Source organism: Paroedura picta, chromosome 4, assembly GCF_049243985.1.
Source record: "Paroedura picta isolate Pp20150507F chromosome 4, Ppicta_v3.0, whole genome shotgun sequence".
In the NCBI taxonomy this organism is placed as follows: domain Eukaryota; kingdom Metazoa; phylum Chordata; class Lepidosauria; order Squamata; family Gekkonidae; genus Paroedura; species Paroedura picta.
This window is the reverse complement of record NC_135372.1, coordinates 25,522,038-25,543,605: the sequence shown is the minus strand read 5'-3', so window position 1 is coordinate 25,543,605 and position 21,568 is coordinate 25,522,038. Positions and strand designations below refer to the sequence as shown.

At 49.8% G+C, this 21,568-nt stretch overlaps 1 protein-coding gene across 2 annotated transcripts; it reads left to right on the top strand.

Moving 5' to 3' along the window:
- Window positions 1-1,237: 1,237 nt before the first annotated feature.
- On the top strand, window positions 1,238-20,704 carry TMEM161A (transmembrane protein 161A). Of its 2 annotated transcripts, XM_077331989.1 has the most exons (12): window positions 1,238-1,304; window positions 4,357-4,460; window positions 6,844-6,924; window positions 7,718-7,815; window positions 9,543-9,699; window positions 11,300-11,451; window positions 12,615-12,675; window positions 13,239-13,382; window positions 14,895-15,008; window positions 16,739-16,913; window positions 18,196-18,292; window positions 18,595-20,704. In XM_077331989.1, the coding sequence occupies exons 1-12, from the start codon at window positions 1,302-1,304 to the stop codon at window positions 18,870-18,872; spliced, it is 1,464 nt and encodes a 487-aa protein (XP_077188104.1). In that variant the 5' UTR covers window positions 1,238-1,301; the 3' UTR covers window positions 18,873-20,704. The 2 variants fall into 2 exon arrangements, with proteins under 2 accessions (XP_077188104.1, XP_077188105.1); XM_077331990.1 differs by lacking the exons at window positions 1,238-1,304; window positions 4,357-4,460 and adding an exon at window positions 5,642-5,801.
- Window positions 20,705-21,568: the final 864 nt, after the last annotated feature.

The window sequence follows — 21,568 nt, the reverse complement described above, 5'->3', positions numbered from 1 at the left end:
CAGCAGCACCTTAAGGACTAACAAGAAAGATTTCAAAGTGAGATTTCTCAAGTCACCGTTCAATCCCGCACATAAGTATAAGGACCAATTTACTTCTCTCTCTCTCTCTCTGTTTCCGTTAGACTGAAGCACGCAATATTTCTCACTTCACTTTTGAAAAAGCAACCTCACAGCAAAGGAAGCCCTACAGCGCCATCCTGGGGAGATACCCGGTCAGGACCACTCACTCAGGGCAACGCAGCATTCCTGCCAGCCAATCAGAACCCAGAGAACCCAAACGGGATGCTGAACGGACAGTCAGGTCCCCATCTCTGAGAACGGACTCCAGTAGCCAAGTCAGCCTCAATAATAAGGCTGGATTTTAATCCCCCCACATTATATTTTGACCAGTTTTTTTTTTTGTCCAGGGAAAGAAAAATATAAATACTTTTCTGCACAAGTGAGTGGTGGGACCTTACTGAGGAGCAAATTTGTTTTTGAAAAAGATGAGGGGGGAAAAAAAGATTAAAGAGGAATTTTAAAAAAACGAATTCTCTTTTCCCCTTCTAATTTTCAAGGCCTTCTTTCTACCAGCTTCGTTTCTTTGTACTTTTTCCAGTGACCATTCATTGTGGGTTGGTCTTCTTCCAAAGAGGATTATTATTAGTTATTAATCAGTTGTTATTATTATTATTAGATTTATAAACCGCCCCTCCCTAATATGCACAGGGCAGTGTGCAACATTTTAAAACTCTACATAAATACAAACGCTGATGAAAGGATAAAAACAGTAAAAACCATTAAACTTTCAACCTGTGTGTCTCATCTCCCACGCCTTGTTCTTACGAAACCTGAACTTTTTAATGGTGGGTGCATCAGCAAAATGAATAAAATCAATGCTAATAACGATATACAAAAAGCTCCCCCGGCTTTAAAGCACGACACGCAAGGCGCCAGTCGATGGATCTCGTGCGGAAGAAAACTGAAACTCCTTAATTTCAGTTTAGCATTTTTTCTTCTCCACGCCCGTCAAATTAGCTAAAGCAAACTACAAACCCCAAGATGCAACGCTCTAAGTGGATTCGCGTTCGTCTAAACCCGGAAACTTGTAGGGTGGCTTTTTTTTTTTTCAAACCGCCTGTTTCTCGACCTCTACCGTGCCATTGGTTCAAGGGTCGGCCGTCCCTCGTCATTTCTCCCCTGTGATTGGCTAAGGCGTACGCTAGGCTTCGACGCCCCCTGTTGGCCAGCCGTTGAGCTTCCCTTCTCGTTCTGCTCTCGAAAGCGTTTGCTTCCAGCGGCTCTCCCTCTTCCCGGCGAAAATGGTGAGTGCGACGCTTGCGCGAAAGTCCTCGCCTGCCTGGATGCCTTTGGAAGGCTGGCTACTTTCAGAGGTGGTGGCTCACTTGCACGTGTCGGCTTAGGGGTGCCAGCCTCCAGGTGGGACCTGGAGATCTCCCGGAATCACCACTCCGCTCCAGACTACAGAGGTCATTCCCCTGGAGAAAATGGCTGCTTCGGAGGGTGGATTCTGCGGCATTGCACCACATTGAGAAGTCCCAGTCCTCCCCATGCTCTCCTCCCCAGGAGTTTCTCGTCCTGGATCTGACAGCCCTACCCTCCCACCTCTTTCCAATCCTAAAACAAATGGATGAATATAATCTGTCTTCAGAGATCTGAGAAATGCAGGTTCTGCACCGGACAGCTGGCAGAATCCTGCACTTTCTTGTGTGCAGCGCGCAGTGGGCTGTGTGCAAGGGACGGGGGAGAAATCCCCAGTCTCCAAGAAAATCCCTCCCCCTAACCCCAGCTTTACTTCCTGAGGCTGCAAGTGCAAGGCAGCTCTCCCTTTCTGGAGAGGGGCCAGTCGCCTTGTCCTCTGCTAGGGCACAGATCCCCGTTGCAGCATTAAAAATATAACACTGCTTGGTGTCGTCTTTCTTATAGCCGTAGATGGTCTCCGGGCCTGAGTGACAGCTGCAGGCAGGGATTAGTGGCTTCCCCTCCTCTTGCTTGTGGTGGGGGAGCTTCTTGCCTCCTTGGCTCTTCTTTTCTCCCTTCTCACCTCGGCTTTAGATTCCTTTCCTTCCTAACCCTTTTGAAAAATGTATTAAAGGGTGCACCTTTCCATGCTTGTAAATAAAATATTTTTGTAAATAATTGTAAATACTTTGGAAGAAAGTTCCCCCTTAAGCGCCAGCTTGGAGTGCTGGCTTCTGCTCTGGAGAACCGGGTTCGATTCCCCACTCCTCTGCACGCAGCCTCAGGAAGTTGGGTGACCTTAAGTCAGTCGCAGTTCTCTCAGAGCTCTCTCGGCCACACGGACCTTACAGGATGTCCGTTGTGGGGAGAGGTGACTGTCAGCCGCTTTGAGATTCCTTCGGGTAGTGAAAAGCGACGTACAAAAACCCCAGCTCTTCTTCTTTTGGATACCACTATGAGGCTTTTTGTTTAAATAAATAAGCAACAACTGTTGATGGCTAGTAATGTGTTGGAAACTAAAGCAAGATTGGCCCTGGTTAGTATGTCGATGATGATTTTATTTAATTTATAGCCCGCCACTCCCTGGCTAGCTGGCTCGTGGCAGGTAACATAATAAAATACCCCACAGTAAAATCCACAGTAAAACAGTATAAACATTATCCCACCCTGGCAGCAAAAAACTAACCTTCCCCTCCCTGCTCAATGGACTTCCATCATCTCATGCCTCGAGGCGTGGAGGAGGGGATGACAGGGGAGTAGCCTGCTGTTCTGGCTATTTTGGGGAGGGGCCCTTGATCTTGACTGCCCTGGCCTCAACCAAAGACCTGGCTGAAGTGTTCTGTTCTGGAGGCCCTGCAGCACTGGGAAAGTTCCGACAGGGCCCTCGTGTCTTCTGGGAATTAATTCCACCATGTTGGGGCCAGGACTGGAAAGGCCCTAGCCTTGGTTGAGGCCAGGCATACCCTGCCAACATGTTTTCACCGGCAGAGCAAAGAGCCCTGCGGAGGGCATAAGGAGGTAGGGGGTCCCATAGGTATGTAGGTTGGGAACGGCCATGGGATGTATAAATATTTTTTCACATTTTTTTACCTGTAAAAATTAGGTATATTAATAGGGATTTTCGTATGTACGGTTTGGGTAGCTTTATATATTGTTCAGGGTGTGTATTCTGTTGGTTTTCTGGAAGGGTTAGACCCGTGGGAGGAAAATTGACATGGTTGGGAAAGGCCATGGAATGTAGAAATATTTTTTTCACATTTTTTTCTTGTACAAATTAGATATTAGGTTAAGTTCCCTATGTACGGTTTGGGTAGCTTTATATATTGTTCCGGTATGTCATCTACATATTGGTGACAGCCCAGCCTATAGTTCCGGACCATCTGGGCCAGAGGGTACATATAGATGTTGAATAGCATGGGGGAGAGAATCACATACACTACACATACTGGCAGGGGCTCATGGGAATTGTGGGCTCTGGAGAGCCACAGTTTGGCCACCCCTGGCAAATGAAATCGGAGTAATGCCTGTGTGACATCAAAAATATCATCTGCAGGAAAGAGAGGCTCAGAGAGGACTGATGCATTGTGAATGTAAGAGCCACGTGACATTGGAAGGCACATCTTGTTGACAAACGTGACACAGAAGTATTTCAACAAAATCCGATTTCTTGAATGAAGACTGTACATTCTATCAGTGTAGAACCAAAAATGTAGGACTCGAGTTAATTGTTTTTTTCAGGTCCCAAATGAGAGCTGTTCCAAGCCTGCCAGTAAACATTCCTGTATCAAAATCAGATTTGCGAACAAGTCAGCAGAAGTTACTAGTCCTCATGTTTTGAAAGGAGTAACTCATCTGCATGTACATTATATTACATATATGTTAGTAATTGCTTCCCTGTTTATTTGCCTGGGTCATTCTCCCAGCTTAGGAACCTGTTTGTTTTCTTTTAAGCCATTTGATAACCATTGAAACATTTTTGCAAAACTGTTGAAAGTTTTGCAAACTTATCCCGGAGCAACATTTCTCCTTGTTTTACATGAATACAGATAGGGACGCTCATTCATGGTTGGACGCTGGGGGTGGGGGGTCCTTGCGTTTTTAGCCTATGGGCTCCTTTGGAATTCTGACACTGCATAATGTGGGGCAGCCACGAGGCAGAGCCAGCCACAAATTGGTTCACGCCACTTACCTGCAGTCCCACAGTGAAGATTCTTGGGGCAAGGTGGCAGCCGCTGCCAGAATAAATCTGCACAGCCAGTCAGCAGCCATGCTGGCCCAAAGTCCTACCTACATTCTAAAAACCCCTGGTGGGCACAGCACCATCGATGGGCGCCAGCTTGCAGATCCCTGTCCCAGGCGGTTAATGGGATCGCTTCTTCTTTTTCTGCTCCACAGGCGGTGATGGGGGTCCAGTTGGTGGTCTCCTTGCTCGTGGCCAGCATCATGCAAAAGATGGCGCCACACTTCTCCTTCGCACGGTGGATCCTTTGCAACGGAAGGTAGCTCATCCTAGGGCAGCGGGCAGGGGAGGGGTGGCTCAAAGGTGGCAGATTCTCTCCTCTTCCTCATGTAATCTTCATCGGGTGATGGAAAATTCTGTCGTGGGATTTCCCGTACAACCAGCAAGATTCCTTAGCACCTTGAGGCTGCAGAGCGCTGCATGCTTACTTGTGTGTCAGTTCCCTTGAAGTCATTGGGCCTTGCTTCCAAGTAAAGTGTAAGCCAAGGAAACTGATCAAGCGAATGGACTTAGCAATCTAGTCTTAAGGAGCGTTCTACATTCCTAAGTCCATTGACTCAGAAGGGGAGAACTCTACTTAGGTTAGCCTGCCCAATTCTCTCCACCCCCAATTAAAAAGCTGTCCACATTAATAATTTTCAGGATTGCATTTCTGTTTAACTTCTTCATCATCTGTCCTCTGTGTTATTTTTACTTTGTTTTCTTAGTCCATTTATAGTCTGTCTAGCAAGCTTCCGTTGCGTTTCCAGTGAGCAGATCCATTGTAAACGAGAAATCGCTATCGAAGTAAATGGTGAAGAGAAGCAAGGGTTTTCCTTGCTAGAACTGGCAGGCGAAACTACAAGCAGTTTTATGCTTCCCTTGCAACTCCTCCCTCCAATTTGAATTGTGGCATGCTCAATAACATGCCAGGCTCTCTCTGTTCCCAGGCCCAGTTTTCCAGGCAAAAGCATTGCTAGACCTGTGCTCAATCCTAAGAGCATAAATCAGCCCAGCAATGCCACAACGATAAAACACTCACAGAAGAGCTGTGAGAAACCACTGCCCAAGTAAAACAAGTTAAAAGCAGGTCAAAGGGAACATTCCTTTGCTAAAGTTTAGAAACATAGAACAGGTAAAAAATCATCAGGTTCAAGAAAATATAAAACATAAACCGGTCAAGAAAGCGTTGCATGACACAATCATGTAAAAAGGCATATGAGATCTTGAGACAGTCTTTCTCACAGAGTCGTGAGGTAGTTAACAGATTGCAGGGAGCACTTTGATCAGATCAGGAAAGGAATCCAAGAAACAATGCAATTGTACTAGGAATTTGGAATTGGGAAACAACGCAGAGAAACTTGTTTCAAGGCATGCTGTATCATGCAGAAAGAAGGTTGCAAAGTTAGACAGGCCAGAAGGAAAGGTATTGAGAAGAAAACTACTGTGTCCAATGTCTGCATGGGATTCAGTTGTATCCTGTAGTGAGGGGCTGTAATTCAGTGGCATAGCTGTGCACACAGAGGCAAGTCCCGTGTTCCATCCATGGGATCTCCTGAGCAAGCTGGGGAGAGCTTGAGGCTCAGTGGTAGATCACCTGCATGGCATGCAGAAGGTCCAGGTATGAGGAAAAGTTGGGGGAGCTTGGTCTTTTTTGCCTGGAGAGGAGATGGCTGAGAGTATTCGTATTTAAAAGGCTGCCATGTAGAGGATGGAGCACAGTTGTTCTCTCTTGCCCTGGATGGATGGACCAGAACCAATGGGATGAAATTAATTCAAAAGAAATTCCATCTAAACATCTGGAAGAAGTTCCTGACAGTCAGAGCGGTTTTTCAGTGGAACAGGCTTCCTCGGGAGGTGGTGGGTTCTCCATATTTGGAAATTTTTAAACAGAGGCTGGAGAGCCATCTGACAGAGAGACTGATTCTGTGAAGGTTGAGGGGGGGGGAGGTTACAGTGGATGAGCGATCGAGTTGTGAGGGTCCTGCATAGTGCAGGGGGTTGGACTAGATGACCCAGGTTGGGCTAGATGATCCAACTCTATGATTCTATGATTCAGGAGGTGAGGTGGAAGACCTCTGCCTGAGACACTGGAGAGATAGGGAGAAGAACTGTGGCTCATTGGCAGAGCATCTTCTTGGCATGCAGAAAGTCCCAGATTCAATCTCCGGCATCTCCAGTTAAAAAGGATCAGGCAGTAAGTGATGAGACAGACCTTGGGCTGAGACCCTGGAGAGCTGCTACCAGCCTGAGTGGACAATACTGACCTTGATGGGTCAAGGGTCTTATCTGGTATAAGGCAGCTTCCTGTGTATGTAATGGTGGAAGCTCCTTGGGCCCAACGGGGGCCTACAACCTGCCAGCTGCCTAGTTTCTGTTTTAGAAAACAGCCTGGTAGGTGGCTTCTCCCCCTTCAATTTTCAGAAGTGACCACACTGCCCAAGGCCAACGGAAAGGTGGATCCCAATTTTGGCCCAGCCAGGACCTGAATGGGCCACTGGGCCTTTTCTTGCTGTTTTTGACTGGCCCAGGTGCCAATTGGAAGGGGCCATACTGGCCATCTAGCCCAACTCCCTTCTCAATGCAGGATCAGCCTAACGCATCCATGATTGGAGTAACTGGCTTCTCTTGTTGGTCCTTGAACATTTCTTCGGTCCTCTCAGGTTGTACCGCTACAGGCATCCGTCTGAAGAAGAGTTGTTCGCCTTGGCAGGCAAGCAGAAGCCAAAGGGCAGACGGGAACGGTGAGTCGGGAAGTCAGTGGGAGGGTGGCCATCTTGCTACTCAGCGCTTAACATCCACTAAGGGCGGCTGTCCCACCCCTGAGTACCTCCTCCTCCAACCAGCTTGCCTGTCTGTCCAGCAGCCAGCCAATTGCCTTCTGTCCCCACCCCTGACCACCCCCTCCTCCTTTCACTTCCCTCCGAGGCTCGGAGGCTGCAGATCCCTGCTGCGTGAGGGCTACCCCTGCCGGTGAGTTCTCTATCAGCTGCCTGCAGCCTTTCCAGGTCCAGGGGCGACGAGGAGGCCATCTACTCCACCTTCCCTAATCTAGCGCCCATTGTATTCCTGAATGCAACAGACGTGCCCCCTAGCATATTATAAATCCGTGGAACAAGTTAAAGAGGGTTCATAAACCTTTTCATTTTCCGCATAGTTGCATGAACTGTAAGTGATCAAAATAGCCACTGCCAAATATTCATGATACTATGAAATTTAATTTGTAAAAATTAACTCTTTTACAAAAAAGTGGCACAGTTAAAATAATCCAAAATCCAAAATAATCCAAAAAAAGAGAGTTCTCTTTTTCCAGCAATCAAATAAACTTTTCCAGGAAAATGTTTCTGTGGGATCCCTGATTAGATATGATAGAAAATGGCAATGCCTTATACCTGTAGGATCCCTGATAGGTGTGATAGAAAATTGCCATTTCCAGTTTCTGTGGGATCCCTGATTGGTTAGTTATAGGAAATAGCAGGGTTTTTTTTTTTTCTTTCTGTAGGATCCCTGATAGGTTGTAACGTGTTTGCCTTGCAGGAGGTTCAACGATGTGACAGACGACAAGCCATTGTCTGTGCCCCGAGATATTGATCTACAACTGGAGAGCAGCCCCATCACAACAGTGGATGCCCTGGGTAAATATGCAGATGCTCTAAGCTAGATCTGGGGAGTTGTTTCTGGCTAACCAAACCATGCAGTGAGTCCTTCTAAAACTGTCCAGATGGTTCTGCACTTGCTTTCTGCCGAGCTGTGGATATGATCAAAGTTTCCAAAATCCCTGTCATAAGAAGAGTTGTTTTTTATACCTCACTTTTCACTACCTGTAGGAGCCTCTTGTGGCACAGAGTGGTAAGGCAGCAGATATGCAGTCTGAAAGCTCTGCCCATGAGGCTGGGAGTTCAATCCCAGCAGCTGGCTCAAGGTCGACTCAGCCTTCCATCATTCCGAGGTCGGTAAAACCCAGATTGCTGGGGGGTAAACGGTAATGACTGGGGAAGGCACTGGCAAACCACCCCGTATTGAGTCTGCCATGAAAACGCTAGAGGGCGTCACCCCAAGGGTCAGACATGACCCGGTGCTTGCACAGGGGATAGCTTTACCTTTACCTTTAAAGGTAAAGGTAAAGGTATCCCCTGTGCAAGCACTGAGTCATGTCTGACCCTTGGGGTGACGCCCTCCAGCGTTTTCATGGCAGACTCAATACGGGGTGGTTTGCCAGTGCCTTCCCCAGTCATTACCGTTTACCCTCCAGCAAGCTGGGTACTCATTTTACCGACCTCGGAAGGATGGAAGGCTGAGTCAACCTTTAGCCGGCTGCTGGGATCGAACCCCCAGCCTCATGGGCAAAGTTTTCAGACGGCTGCCTTACCACTCTGCGCCACAAGAGGCTCATTACCTTTACCTTTAGGAGTCTCAATACATTTTACAATCCCCTTTCCTTTCCTCTCTCCACAACAGACATCCTGTGAGGGAGGTGGGGCTGAAAGAGCTCTGACAGAACTGCTCTGTGGAAACCACTCTGTGACTAGTCCAAGGTCACCCAGATAGCTGCAGGTGGAGGGGTGGGGCTCTCCAGATTAGAAGCCACTGCACCAAGCTGGCTCTAATCTATTCACCATTCCCGACCTTGTTATGTCATGCTAAATTCTATCATAAGGCCCATTTTATTCCCAGATGGGACCAGCAAGATGCCTTTCAGGAGGGCTCTCTGCAGTAGATTCAGCAGCACAGTCTCACTGAACTCTGAGGTGCTGTTTCAGGTCTCAATAACCACCTCCAGTGTGATGTCCTGAATTTTGTGCCCTGCCCTGGCTTTCGGCTTATTTATTGCTATTTCGTTCCTGTGCTTTTCTTCCCAAATAGCTTGCTTCATTCTCCATTTCACCCTCCATTTCACTTTTTTCCATATCACCCTCACAACAACCCCGTAAGGTAGGCTAGACTGTGAGAGTGTAACTGGACCAAGGCCACCCAACAAGCTTCCATTGCCCAAATGGATATTCAAGCGTGGGTTTCCTTGCTCCTGATCCAACACTGTTAAGCACTACAGCACCCCACACCGGCGCGCGTCTTTTCTCAGTCGGCCGTTCTGCCATCTCTCTGCCGGGGATGCTGCTGAATTGTTTCCTGCCATTTACTTGCTCTCTAAGAAGCCATGCCAAGAACGCGGACTCATGCAGAGGCACGGAGGTGCCTGCTATGAGTGTGGGCAACCCTTGAAACATTTTAAGAGCAAATGTTGAAGGGGTGCAAGAGGAAAGGCAGTGCCAGCTTGTGTGCAAGGAAGATAAATGCCTTTAGTGTGGTTGGATGTCCGGAATGGCCCTGGATGATCCCAACAGAACCATTTCTCTGTTTGCAGTCCTACGTTATTTCCTGGAGTATCAGTGGTACGTGGACTTTGCCACGTATTCAACCTTCGTATACCTTTTCACTGAGGGCTACTACTGCCTGGTGGATCCCAGGAAAGAAGCCAACATTGGTATCCTCTGGAGTCTGCTTACGGTCTTCTTCTCCATGTATCCTTCTGCTGCTGCGCGCCCCGGAGGGCCCCCCACCCATACAAGGAAGGGGAGACCTTCTGCCTTATGCAAGCTCATGCAAGGCAGGAAGAGAAAGTGGTCGGAGGTGTCTAGCTAGACTTCCCAGTCTGACAAGCATCCAAAACAATGTATTGACAAAAGTAAAAGAGAAGGCAAAGATATAAGCATTATAAAGAACTTGCATATCCGAGCAGACAGTTTGGTGTAGTGGTTTGGAGTGCGGACTTCTAATTTGGCAAGCCGGGTTTGATTCCACGCTCCCCCACATGCAACCAGCTTTCAAATCTCTGGATCTTGTGTTCTTGGAAGCCTGACGGCAGGAACATGGCAGGAGAGATAACAATTTTGGACTTCTAGAATGCTGAAGATGTGACCACAGACCTCCCAGGTTTTCAAGTCTCCATTGGCATGCTTAGAAACAGCTCATGCGAGGCTGGATGTTTATGAACGAAGACTGTCACTTATTCAAAATTCTGAGATTTAAAAAGTCTGAAACAGACAAATTAAACATGGGAAATGTGAAGTCACATTTTTGGCATGGTACGCATCCAAGACAATATCTCTACATTTCTGCCTTCAAGATGGCAAGATCCAGAGGTTTGAAAGTGTTGTTAGCAGAGCCATAAATGCCTTTTGCAGGGGTCCCGAGTTAAAACTACATGGACATTATATGAAGGAATCTGTAGCAGTTGGCCATGTAAGATATTGTGGGGCCTAGAATATTGAATACTGAGTCTTCTTTGGAATTCTGGCACAGTGTGGGCATGCTGCTACAAAATGGCTGCCGCAAGAGGGGGAGCCAGCCACAAAATGGCTGCTGCAGCTTGCCTTCAGCCACACAGTACAGATCCTTATGCTGTGGGGGCAGCTGCTGATCCATTCTCCAATGGCCAATCAGCAGCCTTGCTGGGCAAAAGGCCCGCTCATTTGTCAGGCATCAGGAAAGGTATTGACAGGGACCAAATGGGGACCCCTGGCCAATAGCTGCAAGGAGGGGAAGAGTTGTTTTTAAAAATGTAAATTAAAAACCCAGTATTTTGCCTTCTAAATTCCTTTAAAAATACCCCAAACCCTTCAAAGGAGCCATGTTTCCATTTAGGAGTGGCCACGAACTGGTTCACGTCCTTAAATCTATCACAAACTTGGATGGTTCATCCCGCCTCCTCCGAACCCAGGAGGGGCCTCCCCCAAACATTACTCAGACCTTTGGTCCAGTTGGGTTCGGCTCATTTATACTTTAGTTTTGCTTGCTCCCCTTCCAAACCGAGGTAAGCAAAATGGAGATTTAACATGCCTGGCTGTCATTTCAGGGGTCAGTTTTGCTCCCTGAAATGGTTTACAGCCATTCTAGCCTTATAGCAGGGTGCTCACACGGTTCTAAGCAGCGGGTAAACAAAAACGACTAGCCCAAACCCGATTGGTTTGTTTCGGGGCTTCTGGGTAATTTGGGTTTGGGGGTTCAGTTCAGGAACGCCCTGAGGCGTTTGGGGGGTTTGGGTTGAGAGCACTCTGAAGCGAACTTAAAATTTCCGGTTCGTGCCCATCCTTATTTCCATCCTTAGCAAGACCTTTCCAGAAAAATCTTTTTCATGGTGATGCACCACTACTTTAGGTCTGAGGAGGGCGGTGAGCGCTCTGTTTGCCTGTCCTTTGCCTTCTTCTTCCTCCTGATCGCCATGGTGGTCCTCGTTGTCCGGGACGATTACTTGGAGTTCGGACTGGATGCAGGTGGGCGAGCTTTTCCATTTTAGAGAGGATTGCTAGGGGTGCTGGGGGGGGGGGGTTGTGTGTTAAAGTTATAGCTGGGGTGGAAGACGTGGAGAGAGAGATTTTCTTTTCTTCCTTTTCCAAAACACTAGAACTCGGGAGCATTCGAATAAGCCCAGACAATAGGTAGCTCTCCTTCATACAATAAGGTATTGATTTGTAGAAGACCCGTCTACCGGATTTAGTGAGGCCCAGTGACTTAGATAAGGATTGGACCAATTCATGAACGCATGAAGCTGCCTTCTAGGGGCTAAAAAGGCCAGTCCTGCCTCTTCTTACTGCCAGTGGCTCTATAGCACGGGTGACCAAACTGTCCATGGACTACAATACCCACAAGCCCCTGCCATCATGGTGCTGGCAGGGGCTTGTGGGAATTGTAATCCATGGGCATCTGGAGAGCCACAGTTTGGCCACCCCTGTTCTACAGGGCCTCAAGTGGGGTCTTTCACATAACCAACCTGAAGCCTTTAGTTAGAGGTGCTGCGAATTGATTCTGCACACCTAACTGATGCTCTGCCTGTAAGACGTGGCCCCGGTCCTCCTCCTTCCATGGCAGAGCGGTCTTCCAACAGCTATCAGCTATGGGCTAAATGAAGCCTCCATGTTCAAGTGCAGGAGACCTCTGAACACGAGTTTCTTGCGAGGAGCCAACAGGTTTTGTGGGCCCCTGCTTGTAAAGTTTTCTTGGGCAGCTGTGAGAGGTGGAGGATGCAGGACTTGAAGGGGAGTTTGGATCTCATCCAACAAGTGTGTCCTACTGTTCCCAGAGGCAATAGTAGGACTGCAGGCCAAATGTGGCGCAGAGTGGTAAGGCAGCAGACATGCAGTCTGAAAGCTCTGCCCATGAGGCTGGGAGTTCGATCCCAGCAGCCGGCTCAAGGTCAACTCAGCCTTCCATCCTTCCGAGGTCGGTAAAATGAGTACCCAGCTTGCTGCTGGGGGGTAAAAGGTAATGACTGGGGAAGGCACTGGCAAACCACCCCATATTGAGTCTGCCATGAAAACGCTGGAGGGCTTTACCCCAAGGGTCAGACATGACCCGGTGCTTGCCCAGGGGATACCTTTACCTTTTAGGCCAAATGTGGCCTCCACAGTACTTACATGCAGTTTGCTTCTCTGTGCAGGCCTAACTAACGTTTATGACAACCTGGAAGTGTTCTTAAAGGAGCAAGCTTGGGACTGGACGTAAGTGGGCTTCGAAACATCTTAAGACAAAGACAGGCGGAACCTGTTCTCCAGCAGTGTGTCCTTTCTTAACTGAGTCCTGCTGCGGCATTCTTAAACCCAGCTTTCTGGAATTCCTCTCCATCTTAAATTATTGGTTCTCGATTTCATTTCAAGAATTTCAGTTTTTAAATTCACAGAGGAACAGTTCACCTGTGGCTAGATGGAGGAAGCTGAAGTGTTTTCTGTAGTTAGGCCTCCTTGCAGAAAGTAGCATCTAGGTGTAACTGGGCCCTCCTTTTCCACCTGAGTATAACTGGGCCCAACTTTCCATGTTAATGTGTCATTGGGGAGTGGGACAATTGGGAAATACATTGATTTGTATGTACCTAGCAAATCAGTTTCAACAAGAAGTACCATGAGGTCTCTTTCACCTTATCAAGAAACTGCTTGTGCTGAGACGCCAAGGACACTTTGTGGAGAAGTTGGTGGAGACGTGGCAGGCTCTTATTATGTGACTTTTGATTTCAAATGCTGGCGTTCTCATCAGTCTTACTGCAACTTTCTTGCTGGCTTCCTTGCAGGATCCCGGTGACCAAGCTGAGCATCAAGCTGTCCCTGGTGGCCCTCTGCTCCTTCATCGGCGCCTGCCTGACCTTCCCGGGACTGCGACTGGCTCAGACTCATTTGGATGCACTCAAGCTGGCAGCTGACCGGCCGATGGTCCAGTTGCGTGGTTTGTTTTTTTTAAGGGCAGATTGGGGAGGGGAAGGGGGAGACAAGCTTTGTGCATGATTCCCCATGCCTTGTGTCTTCTCGACAATCCTGGGAGGTGGGCTAGGCTGAGAGAGAATGGCTATCCTGAGGTCACCCAGGAAGCATCGTGGTAGCATGAGGGTTTCCACCCAGATCTCCCCAATCCTGATCCAATGCTGTGACCGTTGTAAAAGCCAGCTTGAGACACCACCATCCAGCTGTGGCAAACCAGTCAACAGAGGGAGAGAGGGGCAATTAGGAAGCAGTGTCAAGGATCCCTATGCCACAGGAAGCCCACAGAAAGAAAGGCCATTTTTGAAGAAGGGTTTTTAAGCCCCACCTTTCTCTACCTTAAGAAACATAAGGACGTAAAAGAAGCCATGCTGGATCAGGCCAGTGGCCCGTCCAGTCCAACACTCTGTGCCATACAGTGGCCAAAGCTCAGGGGCCATCAGGAGGTCCACCAGCAGGGCCAGAACTCCAGAAGCCCTCCCACCCTTGCCCCCAAGCACCAAGAACATGGAGTATCCCTGCCCCAGATGGAGAGGTCTAATAGGAAGGAGTGGGACTTTTTTTAAGGCATTCGATTCTGCAGGAGAGCCCAGCCCCAAACAAGGTGTCCCAGAGAGCTTACAGTCAGAAGGGCAGTCTTGGGTGAGAGCACAGGGGAGCCGGGGGAAGTACACTTGCGTGCAGGTAGGCTGGGATGTCTGTCCAGATTTTGCAAGCCAGTCTTCCCTTTCTCAGGCTCCACCTGGCTTCCTTCACTCCCCGTCCCCCAAATCTCAGCATCTAGGCCAAGGCAAACCACCTCTGAAACTCTTTTGTCTTGGAAACCCAGTGGAATCGCCGTATGTCGGTTGTGACTTGACACACATACACACACACACACAACCCCCTGAACAAACGCACACACTTCTTCCGCATTTGCTTTCTCCCATGTAGCCCGGCATCCTCTTTTCGCACTGTGGCCAACTCTAGAAGACCTGCCAGCAAGGCAGAGCCTCCTACGGTCATGGTCCCACCACAGCAAAGTCGAAGTCAAACTTTATCGCACTAGGACAGGGGTAGTCCAACTGTGGCCCTCCAGATGTCCATGGACCACAATTCCCATGAGCCCCTGCCATTGTTCGCTGGCAGGGGCGCATGGGAATTGTAGTCCATGGACATCTGGAGGGCCACAGTTTGACTACGCCTGCACTAGGCCATAGGCCATCGCAAGGTCCCACCACAGTAGGAATTCCTGCTTGCAGTATTTTTGAACAGGGGAGATTCTGTCATAAATGGAGGTGGAATAGAAAACGGGGAAGGGGCTGTCACTTGTAGAGGCTGTCACTTTTTCCCCAGCCTATTGCTTGCTTGTTTGGTTTTAGAAGAGTGGGTTTCTTCTGGGTTTCTGCAGTGCTCAGCTCTGGACTCTAAAGCCAGAGTAGCTGATGTGTCCTCTGTTTCTCTTTCCTCCCCGCCCCCCTTTCCCCCGGAAGGCTGCTGCTTCACACCAGTTTCCTCGCCCCCGTGATCGTCGTCCTCCTGTGGGTCAAACCGATTTCCCGGGATCTCCTCTTGCATGCCCCCATGGGCAAGGAGACAGTCCAAATGTAAGGTTCGCTTTGGTTCTTGATAACTCAGTCCTTGAAGGGCTGGCACATAGAAGATGGTGCAGAGTTGTTTTCTGTTGCTTCAGAGGGTTGCAATTATTTTAAAAGAATTTTCGGCTAAACATCCGGAAGAAGTTCCTGACAGTTAGAGCTGTTCCTCAGTGGAACAGGCTTCCTTGGGAGGTGGTGGGTGCTCCTTCTTTGGACATTTTAAGCAGAGGATTTATAGTCGTTGGACAGAGAGGCTGATTTTGTGAACTCAGGCAGATGGTGAGTGGGGTGGGCAGGAAGGGATGTGCCAGTGTTTGTCTCTTGTGGCACTTCTTTGCATACCCAGGGAATTGCTGACTGCCACTGTGGGATAACTTTTTTCCAGGCCGGACTGGCAAGGGATTCTGGGATTTTGGGGGGGGGCATCATCTTGGCATGGAATGGGGTCACTATGGGTGGGTGTGCAGGTATTTGTGAATTTCCTGCATTCTTTAGGGCAGGGGTAGTCAAACTGCGGCCCTCCAGATGTCCATGGACTACAATTCCCAGAAGCCCCTGCCAGCATTCGCTGGCAGGGGCTTCTGGGAATTGTAGTCCATGGACATCTGGAGGGCCGTAGTTTGACTACCCCTGCTTTAGGGGGTTGGGCTGGATGACCTTTCAACTTCATGATTCTACTAGGAATAAACCCCATTTGTGAAAATGGGCAGAGTAGGGGTGTCGGGCAGAGTCCTCGCCCCATGCGTAGGCAGGGAGAGACGGTATCATGGTGGCCGGGGGTCGGGTGGGGCAATCGCGGGAAGCGGCGCAGCTTTGCCGGGTGTCAGCGCGGGCGACGGGGACGGAAAACACGCATGCGCGGGTGTCAGCGCACGCATGGTGTAGCAGGGGGCGCGCCTCTGTTGGTGTGCCGGGCAGGACAACCAGGCATGTGCGGGACTCCACGCATGCATGGTTCAGTCTAGTACCATGGCGGTGGCTGCGCAGGTCGAGCGGCCTAGCCGCGGCGCTGGGGGAACCCAAGGAAAGGGGCGGAGAAGCGGAGGATGGCAAAAAGGGAAGTGGAGGATGGCAAAAAGCAGCGAGCGGCGATCGGTCGGGGAAAGGGACGGTCGGGGTGGGGGTGAGAAGGGCGGGGACGGCGGCGGGGCGAGAGGTGGCCGGTGACCGTCAGGCCGTCGTGGTGGGGCGCTGGCACGGAAAGGGGCCTGGGGAGCGGAGCGGGGGGGGTAGTTGGCGGGGGGGTGCATTTGTGGGGGGGGGCAGGAAAGGAGCAGGGACGCCGCGTCTTTGACCTGGCTGCTCTGTGCGGCGAGTCCCCTTCCGGCCGAAGTGGCTCCCCATTGGCCGCTTGGCCCTTGAGTGCCACTCGGAGGGGCGAATCAGGAGCCGCTTCCCGGCTCCTGATTCGCCCCTCCGAGTTTTTATCACGGACAGGGCCCGCCCTAACTCCTCCCCATTAGCCCTTATGGCTTTATCCGCTCCGCAGGTTAGAGATGGGCTCTGCCATCTCTTCCTCCCTCCCATCTTTAGACCAAAATTTCTGAAACTTCCGCTGGCGGATGTGCCTTTTGCTTATTTATTTTCTTCTGAATTAAAATGGAAGGGTTGCTTGTTACTGTTGCATTGCAAAACGCTCTTGGAGCATTGCCGTGAAGGTGGTATCCATAAGGAGTGCATGAGTCTTCCCTACGCCTTGGCTCCCCTTGTCTAGTGCTGCTTCTCCGTTCCCCCCGCAGCATGTCGGACGCCGCCTACAACTCCTTCCGCCTGTGGACCATCGTGGCGCTCTGCCTCCTCCGCCTGGCCATGATCCACCATCACCTTCAGGCTTACTTGAATCTCGCCCCGCGCTGGGTGGAGCAGATGAAGCGAGAAGCAGGCCGGATCAGCGTGTTGGAGATCCAGCAAAGGGTATGGGCCAGGAGGTCCGGCAGTGCAGCGGGAGGCAGCTTTGGGGCTCTCCCACTTATTTATTGACATACTGTATATCCACCTGGCTCCCCGACAGAGACCCCATCATTCTCTCCTCCAGTGTGTTGTCGTGGTTAAGAGCATCAGCCTCTCATCTGGAGAGCCGAGTTTGATTCCCCACGGCCTTCTCCACATGCAGCCAGCTTGGTGACCTCGGGCCAGTCGAAGTCCTGTTACAGCTGTTCTCCCAGTAGTTCTCCCAGAACTCTCCACCCTGCTTACCTCACAAGATGTCTGTTGTGGGGAGAGGAAAGGGCGGTGATTGTAAACCGCTTTGAGACTCCTGGCACAGAAAAGCAGGGTATAAAAACTAAACCTTCTTTTTCTTCTTTCCTCACAAGAACCCTGTGAAGTAGGTTAGGCTGACAGCCAGTGACTGGCCCAAAGTCACTCTGCAAAGCCTCCATGGGATTTGCACTTGGGTCTCTCAGTTGTGGGTCAGCACTCCAGCCACTATACCACACTAGCTCTTTTTTCCATTTCAGAGGACTCTACAGATTAGTAGTACATGCTCCCCCCATGAATACAAGGGATGGGAGTCACTTGTTCACTGCCCCCTTGCCCCTCAGTTAGGGTTTCCAGGTCCCCTGTGCACTGAGAGAGCTTTGGAGAACTTGCTCTGTGAGAACTGCTCTAGCAGGACTGTGACTAGCCCAAGATCACCCAGCTGGCTGCATGTGGAGGAGGAGCAGGGCATCATACACTGCTCCCCAGATTAGAGGCCATTGCTCTTAACCACGGCACCACGCTGGCTCTTGGTAGCCATTGTTTGCCTCTGTGTAGCAACCCTGGGCGTCCCATCCAGTGCTGACCCTGATGAGATGGGGCTCGGCTGGGCCGCCCCAATCAAGACAGAATGCAGTGGGGAGTGGCTTGTAAATAATACCCTTCAAAGCAGTGTTTCAAATGCCAGTTTTTCAGATAGCTATTCAAACTGTGGGTTTATTGGGGGCGGGGGGGGGGGCAGTTGCTGCTGGGATATTTCCCCATTTCTGCTTCAGTCCCATTTCAGGACCTGACCCGAATAGCAGGAAGGCGAGGAGGACTCTTTTGTTTCACATATGGTGGAGCTGGCCCGAGGAGCTCCCTGCCGCATGATGCAACTATGGGCCCTTGGAATTCAGGGCAGTTGGGTTTGGAGAAGAAGCCCTTGAACAGCAGGCCACTGGCATCCACGAATGTCATCCTCACCGGACTTCTTGCTTTCCCAATTTCTTTCCAGATCACCAGAATCTACTGTTATGTAACCGTGGTCAGTCTACAGTACCTGGGCCCCATCATTCTAACCCTGCATTGCACGCTGCTCCTCAAAACTGTAGGTAAGGAAGAAAGCCAGAGCTCTCTCTTGCCAGGGGCTCATGGGAATTGTAGTCCATGGACATCAGGAGAGCCACAGTTTGGCCACCCCTGCTCTATGGTAAAAAGCTTGAAGAGGTCTGGTCTACCGTGTAGGGCTGGCTCAGAGGCCTGCCTGGACCAGCTGGCAAGGGCTCATGGGAATTGTAGTCCATGTACATCTGGAGGGTCACAGTTTGGTCACCCCCGATTTATACAAGAACTGGCATTAATCAGAACCTTCCCAGAGATGCCTGCACAGGCTTTCCTTTGCTCTCTTCCTTAGGCGAATATTCCTGGGGCCTTTACCCTGAGCCCGCTCTGACGTCGCCAGCTGTGGATGCCACCCCCATGATCCGAGCTGTGTCCTCAGCTGCCGCAGGTGGGGAGGACATCCAGGCCACCGTTGAGCAGATCACCGGCGCATTGGGCGCACTCAGCACCATCTTCACTCCTCTCTTCTATCGCGGGCTCCTCTCGTTCCTTACCTGGTGGGTAGCTGCCTGCCAGATTGTCTCCAGCCTCTTTGGCCTCTATTTCCATCAGTACCTGGCTGCCTCCTAACTTGGCTGGACACAGAGCCAGACTTCCTTGGGCCTCCTACCTGATGCTGCTACAGCCTTTGCACCAGGACTCTGGCCAGGCCTGGCAGGCCACTGTGGCACATCCTCTCTGCTACACGGGGGCGGACAATTAGTCAGCGCAGAGCTGGGAGCACTGATGGAGCAACCGCCGGGAGATGCCTCTTCCCAGTGGAAAAAGTACATCTTTTCACCCATGCCTCTTCTTCTGTCGGTTGCCCGCTGCCCGCCAGGAGTGGCAGAAAGTGGGCAGGACATTGGCTTCGGGACAGTTCTGCCCAGCCATGCTGCCTTTGAGCTGACCATTTCAAAAGGCTACGGAAGCATCAGCCAAAGATGCTAGCACGTCCCTTTCATGTGCCCTGGGCCACAGCATGGCCACCGAGCATCTCCACTTTTTTGCAAGGGGTGTCTAGTCCCGAGGAGTGTGAAAATACCAGACTGCGTGGGCACAGGGGGGCTTACAGTGGCTAGGAAAGAGCTGCCTTCAAGCCTGCACCGGCTCAAAACTTGAAGTTTGGGGTCCTTAGCCTTTTTGAGCTTTGCGAGCCCCTGGCACAAGACGGTGGGTGCAGCCACGATAATTGCAGGGAGCGAGGTTGTGCAGAACTCCAAGATCAATTCTTCGGCATTCCAGCCCAAAGCTGTATTTTAACGGGATGCCTATTTAAGAAGGACGTATGGTTTAAACTGTTTTCTCGCCCATGTCGCCGTCCACGCACGGAAGTGCTGCTGCTGACGCAACGTTTGGAAAAACTCCACAGCCAATGAGACCTCTGGTGGCCCCTCGGCCCCAAGACTTGGTGCCTCCCAGGATGAGGGTCAATATGGGCTCACGGGCACCGTGATGGGGGCCCCTGAGTTAAATCGTAGAGAACGTAAATCTTTCTATGCACCGTGGAATGTGAATTGAAAGGGGCAATTTCTCCCTCTGGGCCATTCGTAATTTGGTTTAATTGTCATAGCTGTGTGCTTTTTTGCCTTTTTCTGTACTTCATAGGAGGACAACAAAGACAGAGTCCACGAATCAATCTTTGCTGGTCTTTAAGGTGCTCTTGGACTCTATTTTTGTTGTGCTAATTCAGGCCAACACGGCAACCCACTTGAATCCATTCATAGGACGAACTCAGAACAGACGGCCTTGTCCCTTTCTTGGCAGACTCAATACAGGGTGATTTGCCATTCCCTTCCCCAGTCATTACTGTTTACCCCCCACCAAGCTGGGTACTCATTTTACCGACCTCGGAAGGATGGAAGGCTGAGTCAACCTTGAGCCGGCTGCTGGGATCCAACTCCCAGCCTCACGGTCAGAGCTTCAGCCAGCATGTCAGCTGCCTTACCACCCTGCGCCACAAGTCCTATCAGGTAGCCAGGCTAAAGGACAGCAGGCAGTGCTTGATACATGGTCAAGTGGAGTTCTGACCCCAGGGCTGCTGGTGGGGGCAGGGGAGTAAGACCAAACTTCTAGGTCTCGGCCAGAATTCTGTTGGGCCAGAACCAAGATGCTATGGGATAAGAGCAGATGCACCCAGGTTCCAAGGCAGTTAATGGAGCAAGCCGGAGAGACTCCCCCTTGTATTTTACTGCCTGGCAGAGCAGAGGAGAAATTCCCACTGGAATTACATTTGTACATCCAATGGCCTTTCCCAGCCACTTCAGGTTTTCTCCCACAGGTCTAACACTTCTGAAAAACCAATACAACTTCCACCCGGAACAATATATAACGCTAAACGAACCGTTCACTGGGTACTTATCCGTACGAAAATCCCTATTGATTTACCTGTTTTTACAAGGAAATAAAATGTGAAAAAAATATTTCTACATCCTATGGCCTTTCCCAGCCACTTCCGTTTTTCTCCCACAGGTCTAACACTTCCGAAAAACCAATACAACGCCCTCCCGGAACAATATGTAAAGCTAAACGAACCGTTCACTGGGTACTTACCGTACGAAAATCCCTATTGATTTACCTGTTTTTACAAGGAAATAAAATGTGAAAAAAATATTTCTACATCCTATGGCCTTTCCCAGCCACTTCCGTTTTTCTCCCACAGGTCTAACACTTCCGAAAAACCAATACAACGCCCTCCCGGAACAATATGTAAAGCTAAACGAACCGTTCACTGGGTACTTACCGTACGAAAATCCCTATTGATTTACCTTTTTTTACAAGGAAATAAAATGTGAAAAAAATATTTCTACATTCCATGGCCTTTCCCAGCAACTTCAGTTTTTCTCCCACAGGTCTAACACTTCTGAAAAACCAATACAACTCCCACCCGGAACAATATATAACGCTAAACGAACCGTTTACTGGGTACTTATCCGTACGAAAATCCCTATTGATTTACCTCTTTTTACAAGGAAATAAAATGTGAAAAAAATATTTTTACATCCTATGGCCTTTCCCAGCCACTTCCGTTTTATTCCCGCAGGTCTAACACTTCCGAAAAACCCAGACAACGCCCTCCTGGAAAAATATATAAAGCTAAATGAACCGTTCACTGGGTACTTATCCCTACGAAAATCCCTATTGATTTACCTGTTTTTACAAGGAAATAAAATGTGAAAAAAATATTTGTACATCCCATACCCTTTCCCAGCCACTTGAGTTTTTCTCCCATAGGTCTAACACTTCTGAAAAACCAATACAACGCCCACCCGGAACAATATATAAAG

Bases quoted from the DNA above. Each gene is read 5' to 3' on its own strand.
- TMEM161A (XM_077331989.1), top strand. The intron at 7,816-9,542 runs GTAAATATGCAG...CTCTGTTTGCAG, and splicing joins CACAACAGTGGATGCCCTGG to TCCTACGTTATTTCCTGGAG. The intron at 9,700-11,299 runs GTATCCTTCTGC...AGACCTTTCCAG, and splicing joins CTTACGGTCTTCTTCTCCAT to AAAAATCTTTTTCATGGTGA.